The sequence below is a fragment of the Pseudorca crassidens genome, chromosome 11 (assembly GCF_039906515.1).
Source record: "Pseudorca crassidens isolate mPseCra1 chromosome 11, mPseCra1.hap1, whole genome shotgun sequence".
NCBI classification, from domain to species: Eukaryota; Metazoa; Chordata; class Mammalia; order Artiodactyla; family Delphinidae; genus Pseudorca; species Pseudorca crassidens.
Window position 1 is genome coordinate 35,025,353 of NC_090306.1, and position 13,167 is coordinate 35,038,519.

At 31.7% G+C, this 13,167-nt stretch overlaps 1 protein-coding gene across 1 annotated transcript in view; it reads left to right on the forward strand.

Annotated features, from left to right (window-relative positions):
• Positions 1 to 2,158: 2,158 nt before the first annotated feature.
• MUC19 (mucin 19, oligomeric) overlaps positions 2,159 to 13,167 on the forward strand; it is a 97,325-nt gene continuing 86,316 nt past the window's right edge. Inside the window, exons 1-11 of the mRNA XM_067698686.1 lie at positions 2,159 to 2,185; positions 2,612 to 2,672; positions 2,917 to 3,014; positions 4,855 to 5,065; positions 5,729 to 5,851; positions 6,275 to 6,398; positions 8,084 to 8,219; positions 9,452 to 9,544; positions 10,367 to 10,451; positions 10,628 to 10,765; positions 11,474 to 11,623. Of these exons, the coding sequence (XP_067554787.1) occupies positions 2,159 to 2,185; positions 2,612 to 2,672; positions 2,917 to 3,014; positions 4,855 to 5,065; positions 5,729 to 5,851; positions 6,275 to 6,398; positions 8,084 to 8,219; positions 9,452 to 9,544; positions 10,367 to 10,451; positions 10,628 to 10,765; positions 11,474 to 11,623 (1,246 nt within the window). The remainder of the gene's footprint in view (positions 2,186 to 2,611; positions 2,673 to 2,916; positions 3,015 to 4,854; positions 5,066 to 5,728; positions 5,852 to 6,274; positions 6,399 to 8,083; positions 8,220 to 9,451; positions 9,545 to 10,366; positions 10,452 to 10,627; positions 10,766 to 11,473; positions 11,624 to 13,167) is intronic.

Sequence of the window (13,167 nt, forward strand, 5' to 3'; positions counted from 1 at the left end):
ATACAGTAGGCTGATTTAATAAAATCTATCTTGGGCCTGTTTGGGTAGCATTTTCCAATAAAAATAGACTACAAATATTCTATTTTTGAAGTTGAAAATATAGTTCTGTAAGGAATACAGCATATGTTATTAATTGTACATGACCCAAAATGAATAAACTGTCAATGATTTCTGAACATATTGTGGCTGATTGCTACAAGAAAAAATATGGGCTTCAAAGATAATCATACATATGACTTTGACAAATCATAGCTGTCACAAAATCAAATTATATATTTAGGATTAAAAAAAACCCACTGATGGCCTTCAATACCAACTTTTAAATTCCCATGTAGAAGACCAAATATCCTGTATATTTAAAGTCAATATATATTTGTAATTTAAGTAATCTATGTATTGTGTTGAATAGGAAAAGGAACCCATATTCCAGAAGCAACCCCCAAATACTCAGAAACAAACACAACTATTGGTAAGTAAAAATGACTCTGATTTATATCCATATTTATATGACCAAGACAACCAGTACCTAATGAGGTTTCAAAGTATCGAGAATTTGAAACTGGTTTAAAAAATTTTTCCATCATCTATCTGTTTTATACACACACACAGACACAGACACCCACCACACATACACATAACATATATACACACACATAACATATGTACATACACATATATGTATAGAGAGAAATAATATAATTCTTTATACTTATTTAATATTAATGATAACCCACTCAGACAACATTAGAAAAGCTAGCTCTACAAAAAGCAAAACAAACGAGCAAACAGACCACAGCTTCCCTCCATATATCCCTTCCCATAGTAGAGACAATTTCCCTTTTCCACTGGGAAACAAGATGTTTTACTTTTTTTGTTTTAGCCAACTTTGGGTATTTGCAAGTACTCAGATATTACTTTTAGCACATTTTGCAGTATATAAGAAAGAAAAATACAGACTTAAGGTGGATGTGAGAATAGTACCTTTCAGTGATTTTTTTTCTTGGTACATAAACACTTAAAAAACCGAAACTAGAAGCTACATTAATTGTTCTAAATAGTAATGAATATTCTACCCTAAATATTTTGTAGGTGAAGTTTCTACTTGGGGCAAAGGAGCATATAAAGCTTTCAACGGCCGTGTCTTTTCCTTTGAGTCTTCATGCACGTATAGTTTCTGCCGTCACTGTGTTGAATCTGGAGGAGAATTCAATATTGAGATCAAACGAAACAATGATAGTGAGATTGAAAAAATAACAGTTATAGTAGACAGTAATGTCATCTCTATTGTTGGCAATATCATTTTAGTTAATGGAGAAAGGTAAATGTCACAGTGTTTTGAATAAAGGCTATAGAATCACTTGAAGTAACCTGAGCAAAAAGAAAATAAAAGGTTTATTAGGGGAGAGATAGTACTCTTTTCCTATTTTGGTGCTCATATTGATATTTATAATAAGTTCTTGTAAAATGTATAAGACTTTGCTATATGTGGGATTATAAGATATTATATTTATTCCTATCACAAGCTGGGAAAAAAAGAGTAGTTCTGTTGTTTGACTATTTTGAATATCTAGATTTGGGGCAACATGCATATTCAACAAAACTGTTAATAGAATATTTCAATTTTCATTTGCATGCTTAATGCTAAATAAAAATTTGAGCTTTTACAATACATTAAAACTTAGGCCATTGTTTTTAGAAGTAGCAATTTATATTTGGAAGGGATGACATATTTGAATATTTTTCAGGATAAGAAAGTGAGGCATGATATTCTGCTTGTGAACATTTCAAATTATTTAATCATTTTATTCTTATAATGGACCAGTTTCTTCTTGTTCATTTCTCCAAAGCCTCAAAGATTTATTCATTGTTCCTTACAAGTCTTTCCAAAATCAGATGAAAGCCATTGTGTCTCTTCTTCTGAAATGATCAGAAAAAAAAACTTTACTATTTATTAGCAGTATTATATTTATGATACTAAATATAGAAACATGAATTACCAGAAAAAAACATGATGTAATAATACTGTTCTTACACCTTTTATATGTACTTGTATTTTATACTTTTCAGTGTACAGATACCATATGACAATAAGATGATTCACATTAAGAAATATGGAGAACATAATGTTCTGAATAGCCGTAGAGGAATCCTGTCTTTAATGTGGGATGAATATAATAAACTCTCGGTAAGTCCATCTATGATCTTCTTATAGTTTGCGCTTTTTGTTCTTTACTTTCAGTTATAAAATAATACAATATAAGGAAAATAAGAACTAAGATTTATTGAGAAATCTCTATGTATCAGGCACTGTACTAAGGATTATCTAATATTTAAAATATGGTTATTAATCTTATTTTACAGATGATGGAACTCAGGAAATTCAGGCTAATAAAAGTTAAATAATCCACCCAAAGACACAGTTAGTAAAAGTGAAGTCAGGATCTTGCCAAATTCTAAATCTAAATCCTTTAGAAAAGGCCCTCTAATACATTCCTAAGTAACCAGCTTAGGTAAAATTGAACATGAAGAGGGCCTGTCTTTTGGTTTGGTTAAACTTTGTCTTGAGATATTTTCAATATTTTATAAACATACACGTAACCTTTTTTTAAAGCTCACTCTTCACAAGCAGTATCCAACTTGTGGTCTTTGTGGTGACTTCAACAGCATTCCAGGTAAGATTTCAATGCATTTTGTCTAAGAAAATTGCCTCCCAAAAGGAAATTATAAAGTAATTTTTCATATTTGGATAAATCTAACAATTAACAATTTGCATTTGTCTATAGAATGAGAAATTGTTAAAATAAAAAAATATATTTATATTGTCAAGTCCATATTTATCTTGAAAATAATGTGTATATATATATATATATATATATAAAATGAATATCTTGAAGTTAACATTGCTTTCTTTTCAAGGAGAAGATATTAATGAGCACATTGACAATAGTAAAATTCCTGGTAATTGTCCCAAAGCTGTTACCAAAAGCTATCAAGTTTGTGAAGATGGAGTGCATGTAAGAAATACATATTTCATTTAATAGCAGATTTCAACAATATTCCCTTTGGTTTCAATTTGGATAGCCAACATCCTTTTCTAACACTCAGACCTTATTAGAATTTTGCCATTGCTTCCTCTCCAATGTCCCTGTGGTCTGTTTCTCTGCTTTAGTTTAGCTGTAGATGCTAAAATAAGTGTTTTTTTTTAAATGATATTTACTATATATGAGTGTAACAATTGTAATTTCCTTTGAACAGTGTTTTAGTTGGTCTGTAAACTGACATGCTTCACCTCTCCATGATTATTTCTTAATAAGGACTGACTTGACTCTTACAGTTTAGAAATCCCTGTAGTGCATTCCTAAGAACTACTTTCTGCTCTCACTCCCTTACTTTCGCCCCAGATAGCCAGTCTGAATTGTCATCTCCAGTGTACTTTACCTTCTTTCTGAAAAAGTTACAGATAATATTTTTGACTACACCACTTGAAAATAGTCATCATTTATTCTGAATTTTCTGCACTTGCAGAAACTCTTAATGTTGAATTTGGTAGATTGCACTCATTTGATGACTGAAGGAATTTTCACATATTCTTATTTCAATCTAGAACAAAATTCTCAAGACCAAGATATGTATGAATAGTATAGGTAGAAGAGACTTGTGTTTTAATTGACAATGGGTATTGTATTTATAACCACCTTGTCATCTTTTAGCAAAGCAAACTAAGGTCATCTGCTATCTTCCTTGTGAAATGCTCCTGGAGTTTTGCAGTTAGAATTGCTTTCTCTTTCCTCTGTTACCCTATGTCACTCATTGGTACTTATGATCTATAAAAATTCCTCATGTTTTTCTCACATGTTTCCTAAGAGATTATGAGCTCTGTGATAACAGAGATTAGGTTTTACTGTTGTGGTAGTTGCACAGTGTGTGAGAACTTATGCCTGGTTGCTCAAAAATGTTAGTTGAATGAGTATACAAATTTATATTAAAGCCAATGTGTATTTAGTAAGAACTTACTATGTACAAGACATTGTGTTAAGCCTAGAGATTATAAAGTTCTATTTCTTGCTCCAAAGAAACCTGTAATCTAGTGAGAAATATACACAAAGAATAGTACATTAAAAACAAACAATCTTTGAAGATTTCGTTTCACTTAATTTTATACCTCACTTGGAGAATGTTATCAGTTGTCCTGGGGCTTAATTGGTGCAAACTGTGTTATTTGCTTGCTAGTAGCTTTTATATTTCTCTGAAAACAAACATAGTTAAGATAGCAAAAAGCTATGTGGTAATTAAAATATTTTGAAATTTGAACTTTTTGTGCTTGACAATATGTCTTTACTTCCTTAAACAACATGAGAACAGATATGTTGTTTCCAGAGCAGACTCACATGGCCCCCACCAAGAAAGCACAGAATCAGTCCATTTTATTTTTTTGCTCATCAAATATAAGCAGACTGACAGTTAAAGGGTCAATATCCCTCTGTGTATTGTGGTATCAATCATTCACCATCCCAATCTCTGACATTGACAAACTTTCCTTTTCTCACCCCTTTCATTTTCTCAAGTTCTAAACTTCATGTCACTTTTAGAGAAATTTTGGATGAGTTTCGGTACAACAAATTTTGAAGTCCTTATATAGCAATCAAAAGTATCAGAGGTGAAGTTTTCTTTTAGGAGTCACTGTACCAAATGTAATGATTCAAAACTCCCCATTTCAACCAGTGTTCAAGAATTTTCCTGTCAAAGCTACAGGGTATTATGCAAAATAAATTTCTGAATTTATCTTTCCCAAAATACTCATTTGATTCTTCATTTTTCCTATGTTTTCTTAAAACTTCATGCTTTATTTCCTAGCACTGTAACAAAATTATTGGAACCTACTTTGAGAAATGTGGAAAGGTTGGCACTTTATCCAACAACTACAAAATGATCTGCATTGATGAGTACTGCCAAAGTAGAGACAAAAAATCCACCTGTGACACTTATGCAGAATTGTCCCGCCTCTGTTCATCAGATGGTCCCGGCACCTATGTATCCTGGAGAGACGATCCTGATGTGGTTTGTGGTAGGTTTCAAATATATTGTAGATTCCAAATCAGGAAGCTTCTATAGCACTTAAAGTTGGGATGTGTTTCAAAGTAGTCTTCTCAAATGCTTAAGCCCTGGAAGAAACCTCAGAGACCATAATCTTGTCTCTGACACGTACCTGTGAGGAAACTGAGGTCCATTTTGTGGGGTTACTTGCTACAAGTGCTTTGTGTTAAGATCTTAATTTGGAACTTTATAATCAGTAAAAGTCACTGGGAAAAATGAATAATTCTGTGAAATTCTGTAAAAACTCTGTAAAAAATAACTGAAAAAGTTATCGAAAGTATGTTGATGAGTAATTATTTTTTTCAGAAAATTAGAAAACCTAAAGGAGTTTCATACAAATATGAATATACTTTTCATTTATACTTAGTTCAGTCTTTATAAGTTAAAATACAAATAGAATATCAATTTCAAAGTAAGGTAAAATGATACTATATAATATACATTTCCTCCAAATTAAATATTGTATCATAAAATAATGCATAGGAAATTGGCATAATTTAGTACTGAATATCTTTAAAAACTGACATATCTTGAAAAGTAGACTCAAAGAATCCCATTTGAAAAGATCCACATTAGAATATTATGTATTTATCACATTTATTTTCCATGTATACATATTTCTATATTTCTCCAGAAAAACCTAGATGCCCAGAAAAACATATCTACAAAGAATGTGGTCCCTCAAATCCTGCAACTTGTTCTAATGTGGCTCCTTTTCAAGGCATTGAATGTGTGAGTGGCTGCACCTGCCCAGAAGGTAATACTATTTACACTAAAACAATTGAAAATGAAGTGACTCAGTTATAGTGGGATCTTGTTTCTAACAAGATATTTAATGAATAAATTATTACCTATTTATAATCCATCCTTCTAGCATACTGCAGGGGAGGGGTAGAGAGACTTTTAAAGTTAATGTGCATTTCTGTCTCTACAATACCTGAGGGCCATGGTACTACACAGATGATTTGCTAGCTCTGTATTAGGCTCAAAAGGACTGCTCTGTGGCTCCGAAAATTGTCTATACTCTTGCCAGTTCTCAAATTTCTTAAATAGAAATTATCATTTTAAGTGCATGTTTACACTTGAAAGAACAACCTCAAAAGTGATTTTGCAACACACTGCTTGAGAATTTACTGATGTTTATATAGTTTCAAGATTAACTTTATATAATGTACTCTAGGTTATCTATTGGATGATATTGGAGAGAAAGGGAGATGCGTGTTGAAGGCTGACTGTCCCTGTGAATCTAATGGAAAAGTGTATCAGTCAGGAGAAATCCGTGAAGGTTCTTGTGGTTCTCAGTGGTATGTGTGTGTGCTTTTGGTCTACATTTTATTGATAGTGACATAATACTAATATTTTAATGTAATTTGAAGTAATTCCCTAAATCCACATGTAAAATAAACTTTTCAGAAAAAAAAAGCAACCTTCTGGCATTTTCTGTGTTTATATTCTGTCTTTCAATTTTTGAGGAAAGCTTTGTGTTTTATGTAAAATATATGAGCTTTCTTTGTATCTTTAAAAGACAATGTGTTTTTACTAACTAAAATAGTGTTTTGAATAGTAAACCGATTGGTGGTTGCAAAACAGAGCAAAGCATAATACAAAAGTATGGTTACAATAATGAAACAATATGCTAATTTCCAAGAATATTTAAAAATATACAATTAGAAACAACCCAACACTTTTCAAATAATTTTTATATGAGGCTACACTGGTGAAGATACATTTAATCCAGATAGGATTTTTTTTTTTAGATTCTATACTTTTGACATTTTATTGGTACTTTCTGTCACCTTGGCCACAAGAAGTATTGGTGTAAAGCTTATCCACATTACTACATTACATAAGGAAAATAAAGTTGCTTTGCAAATTTTGGGTAAGGCTGGAAAGGAATGGGGTGAGGGGGAGAAAGGGAAGAAGAGGCAACAGCAATAACAAAAATATAAACTTTGCTAATTGTATTCCATTAAACCAGTGCTCTCCAAACCTCCAGATAGGATTTTAATGTGCCAAACGTTAGTGTAGATTATTTCTCTTTTAGTTGAATAGCTTGATTCTTCCTTTTGCGTTCAGGAACAATATTCTGACCAGACAGATTTCCCTGTTCCTCATTATGCCTTTTCTCTGAAACTCCACATATCTGCTGGACTTCAGAGGACTTTCTAGAATGTACTGTGTCCTTGTGAGGAAATAAACTGACTAAATGAAAACTAATATATTATTAATACTGTAATATTTTCTCAATAAATAGGCAATGTTCTATTAGTCTGGTAATAATATATTAATAATAATTATGAATAACAAGAGCTATGATTTATTGAATGTGTAGAACTGTGCTGTCCAAGAGAAATATAATGTGAGCCACAAATACAACCTACATATATAATTTAACACTTTTAGTTGATCCATTTTAAAAAGTAAAAAGAAACAAGTGGAACTAATTATAATCATGTACTTTACATATCCAAAATATTATCATTTCGACATGAAATTAGTATAAAATGTTGAGAGATTTTACAATCTTTTTTCATATTAAGTCTTAGAAGTCTGTGTGTATTTTACATTTACAGCAGATTTCAATCTGGACTGACAAGCCGCATTTCACATAATCAGTAGCTATGTCTCTATACTATATTGGACAGTGCAGGTCTATAATGTGGCATGTAACAGGTGTTTTAATACTAATAGTGAAATGTGTTCCATTTAAACAAACTCCTGAAATCCAGTTTACAAGTTTTTATATGTTTAATGCAGGCAGAAGTTATTATTTTGGTCAATGGAATTAGAGTCTTTTAAAATACCAGGATACCATGGTCAATGAGACATTTTATCAAAGCTGAGATGTTGGGTGGGGAATGAAAATGGTGTAAGAAAACTTAACTAGATGTCGTAGTTTAAGTTATGATTTTTTAATGTTGTGTTATTTATTTTCACAATAGAGAAAACATAATTGATGACCTTTAACATAACCATTGCATTTTAACAGCACATGCCAAGAAGCAAAGTGGTCTTGCACTAAAATGCTATGTCCTGGAAGATGTAAGGTGGAAGGAAGTTTGATTACCACCTTTGATGGTGTTAAATACAATCATCATGGAAACTGTCACTTTTTGGCCATCCATGTACGTAACAGTGTACAACACTTGAGAAAACTGATACATCAAACTATTTCTCAGCCATTTTAAAACACAATCTTCATCTTTATTTACTATTAAAAATAACAAACATCCCTTCAATCATTGGTTATGTATTTCAGTATCTGCTTTCGGTCACATATTGACATTGACAATGATTATTACCTGTGCTCCTTAGAAATTCTTGATAAACAAAAACAATCAAAATCTCCTTCATTACTAATAATTTTCTAAATACACCGGGAAAAGTTTTCCTTTTTCTACTTTTCTTTGCATGTGTTCATTAGTGCCTCAAATGAAACTATCTTTTACATTCCATAAAGGATCTTCCTCTTTCATCATTATTCTTTTACATTTATTTTTAGTTTTTATAATATAACAGTATGATAGAGGTTATCCTTACATTTAAACTCTTTTCAATATTAAAATTTTAAGTAATCCGAAGTTCAATAAAAGGGGGATTCTATTTCGTAGCTTGTACCTTTAGCTAGCATGAGAACAGGAAATTTTACTGAATCTTCCTGGTCAGAAACAAAGATGAGCAGAATTTGTGACTCCTGAAGTGAGAGATGTGGGTCAATGACCAGTAATCTGAAAAATGTAGTTGCTGTTATCAAAAGCCAGTTTTCCAAATCTTCTTTCCTTTTTTGTAATACTCCTCACATAATCCATGAGAATAGGGGATGGGCAAAGTGAGAGGGAAATATGTCAAAATATATAGAATATTTGCTTCTTATAGATTAGAGATTCCTAGATCTTGAAATGAAAACTGGAAGTCAATGTTTGGCATGACTTTTATTATGGGTTGACAAATTAAATACCTCTCTCATTGGATTTAAGTTGACATCATGGATTTTTCCAGAGAATAAACAAGCTATGTTCCCTCTAAGTCCTATTAGTCTCAATAATGCAGCACAATTCCTTTGGAGAAGACGAAAAGTAAAGCTAAAAGAAAAAAAAAATAATGTTATGAAAATCCACCAGTTATAGACTACTTAAATAGTCTTAGATGCAAGAAACTTGAACCATCTGTAAAGCTTTTGGCCAATCCTAGACTGTGCCATTGACTGAACTAGGTTTCTAGTTTCAGAGCAGAATGATAAGATGTAAGCCTTTTGCATATTTGAAATGCAAACATGCATTGTGAATGAATCACATAGTAATAGCATATATTCAATGACATTTTAATAAACATTTACATGAAATGCATTTTTTAACAGGATAAAGATTGGTCTATTAGTGTTGAGCTTCGTCCATGTCCAAGTGGTCAGTCAGGAACGTGCTTAAATAGTGTTACACTCCTCTTGAATTCGGTAAGTAATCAGATTCCTAAAGCAAAATCGAATCAGTTACTCCACAAATTCAGAATTTTCAGGTTGTAAAAGAGAGGTTTTACTGTGTAAATTAAAAGCATAAGTAAGATTGGTAAAGTCTCTGGAAGAGCTGGATAGTTCCAAGGATCCTTAAGTATATCAAAATTAACGTAGACACATAACTAATGTGCTAATTACAGGTCAGCCTTATGTGCTTATTCGATTATTAAAATCTATGGCCCATTTAAGAAGACATTTATATTTGTTTAGAATTTCATGTATTTGGAATTATCATTTTAAGTGGAGATGACCTATATGGGGGGAGGTCACCTAGCTTGATCTTTGGTACTTACAAGTGGTTCGACCTTTGGAAATCCAAGTTACCTTCTTGGGTCTTGGTTTCCTCATCTACAAATCAGGGATGAAAAGTCCTTTATAATCCTCCTCAAAGAATTGATATAAGAAATGCTTTAGGGCTTCCCTGGTGGCGCAGTGGTTGAGAGTCTGCTTGCTGATGCAGGGGACATAGGTTCGTGCCCCGGTCCGGGAGGATCCCACGTGCCGCGGAGCGGGCTCGCTGAGCCTGTGCGTCCGGAGCCTGTGCTCTGCAATGGGAGAGGCCACAGCAGTGAGAGGCCCGCATACCGCAAAAAAAAAAAAAAAAAAAAAGAAATGCTTTAAAAATGATCTATATTTTAGATATTTATAAATTAATCCATTACAATTAAACTTTTATGGAAAAAAATTTCAGGTTCATATATTACACTAAAATGAATTAATATTGTAAATTAATATGAACTAACAATGTGTTTTAAATATTAGTTTGCTCCAGTTGAAAAATACATATTCAATAGAGATGGAACAGTCACAAATGACAAGATTAGAAATCAAGGTTATTATTATTCAGGTAAGTTTAATAATAACATTTTAAAATAAATATAAAATGCATTAATTTATTCAATCTTTAAGGATATTAAATGTTTCTGCTTTTTAAAATCTATTAAAGTATAAAAGCATTTTAAGAAATCAAAAACTGTTTAATATGTCAATTGTTGCTATTAATATAAATTATTACTTTAACAGAAAAAATACAGATCTCCAATGCATCTTCCTCATACCTTCAAGCAGAAACATACTTTCATGGAAAACTGCAAATACAAATTGTTCCTGTGATGCAATTATATGTTTCCATGCCACCCAACCAATTCACAGACACTGTAGGTAAGTCGTCTAGATATGTTTTTATTTCCAAGGCGCTCTTGTAACCATCTAGTGTAATTTTCAGTTGTCTCAATTAATGACATTAGACCATAAGGCATTTTTACTTAATCTTTCCTTCCATATTGCAGTAAAATAATTCTAACATACAGTGAGGACAGCTTTATTTATTACAAAATCTATTTCCTAATGGTTTTCAACAATTTAAAATTTTTAAGGTTTTTAAATTAAGGATTTATTAAGTGAGATTTGATAATTTTTGTTATTTCATTTTGCTAATATATGTTACTAAAGCTTTGACTTGTAGAAGAATAAATGAAAATATTATACATATAAATCTTTTGAAAATCAAGTTTCAAATACAAGCTATTACAACTTGTCTTTCTGCTCGTAGATTACATTTCTTTTACTGAGTTTTTCTGTTATAGAAATCAGCTCTTACATACTGTTCAAATATCAAACAAAACAAAGAAACGATGGCAAATCCTACAGTTACTCATTTAAAACCATCTAAATTTTTGCAATATACTTTTGCTTAAGAAGGTGACATTTATACACAGAAAAAAAATGTAACTCATGGGTCAGAAGGGTCCAGATAAGAAAGACAATACTCTCAGGTGGCTTATACATGTTTTGATTTGAGCAAAGAACTGAATATGAATCCAAAAAGAAGATGAGAAAATGCTAAAATTTGTTTTGTGCTCTGTACAGGACTCTGTGGTTCCTACAACAACAGAGCAGAGGATGATTTCATGTCAAGTCAGAATATATTAGAGAAGACATCTCAGGCATTTGCTAATTCTTGGGAAATGATGCCTTGTCCTAAAGGAAACACTGCTTCATGCGTCAGTATAGAAAAAGGTAATGTTAATTGAACATCAAACTCCGTAATTAGATATTTGGTACTGGAATTATAAACTTATTCTGGTAATAATATGAGACTACCAGATAATCCTGGTTTCAGCTAGCATTTGTTGTACTGTCCCAGTTTTAGAGGGAACAGTGGAGAAACAATCGGGCTGGTTGATGACACTCTTAGAAAACATGTCTCATTGGGAAATGGAGGGAGGAAAAGACACAGCTGCCTTTTTCTGTACTAACTCTTTTCTTCCTTATACAGTTTTCTCCACGGTTATAGAATAATAGGGTTAGAGGAGACTTTACCTATCACTTAGTTTATTAGTATTCCTATTTTATTTAGTTGTAGAAGTCATCATTTCTTTGAATAGCGAGACTCACCGTAACTACTGAGACACTTAATGATGCAGCTATAGTTAGATCCAGGTCTCCTAACCATTGCCATCATGTATACCAAACCCCAAATATAGATCTTAATGGGAAAACTGTACACTTGTATGATTCAGCTCATGTTTTAGCTTACCAAATACTTTCATACCTATTAGTTCAATTTATTTCCACAAATATTCATGAAGGACATAGATGAGGTTATTATCTCCATTAATGTAGATGGTGATAATGGAGTTTAGATAGAGTGTTCTTAATAAGGTGTAATCCAAGTGTTTTGAGTCCAAGTCTTTCTCTGATTGTTCCCCTAGTATTGCTGATTTTAATACATACTTCACTTTATGTTGCTTCTTTCATAAGTAATGGAATGCAACGGAAGGTAAGTTAAGATGTATTATGATGATATGTTAATTAGTTATTTCTAAATTAATCTGCATATTTGAAACAAATGTTTGATCAGTTTTTAATAATATTTAAAAATTACTAAAGCGGTTCCTTTTGAAAGTTTCATCTATTTGTTTTGATTTAAAAGATGAGCTGGTAAATGCATTAACATCAACATGGTAATACATATTTCACGGTTTTAATTGTTGTTATTTTGTTTTGTGGTGTTGCAATGAAAAAAATGAGCATAGGTAAAAAACATATATATCTCATAGAAACCAAGCCAATTTAGGTTAAGCAGACTATATGTTAACAATTTTGAGAGATATGTAAATGACTCAATTTTCAGTGTTTTATATATAACTTAATAAAATAAAATACAGAAAATTAAACTATACTTTAATAAGATGTTAATAATGTTTACAAAAAAACAGTGAAACCTGGTTGCAAGTTTGGCCTCATAATTGGCCTCAATGTCCTTTAAATAGGTTCAGTCATCTTCCTTTATTGCTTCCTGGTGACAGTAACTTTTAAAGGCCAATCAACAAATAGTTAAAAAAAATTTTAGTAATGTTTGTCCTAGTCATGGTCATCATCCTTAAGAATCTGCAGATCACTGAGCAAAACATTTCCTACTCAGATGATATTTTTGTGAATTTTCTCTTCTGTTAATTTAATCTGAGACTAGTTATTTATAAACCAACCAAATATCAATTAAGCAGTTAAAAATAAAATTAGCATATCTGAATTATTTATATTGGTTGTCCTAATGTATG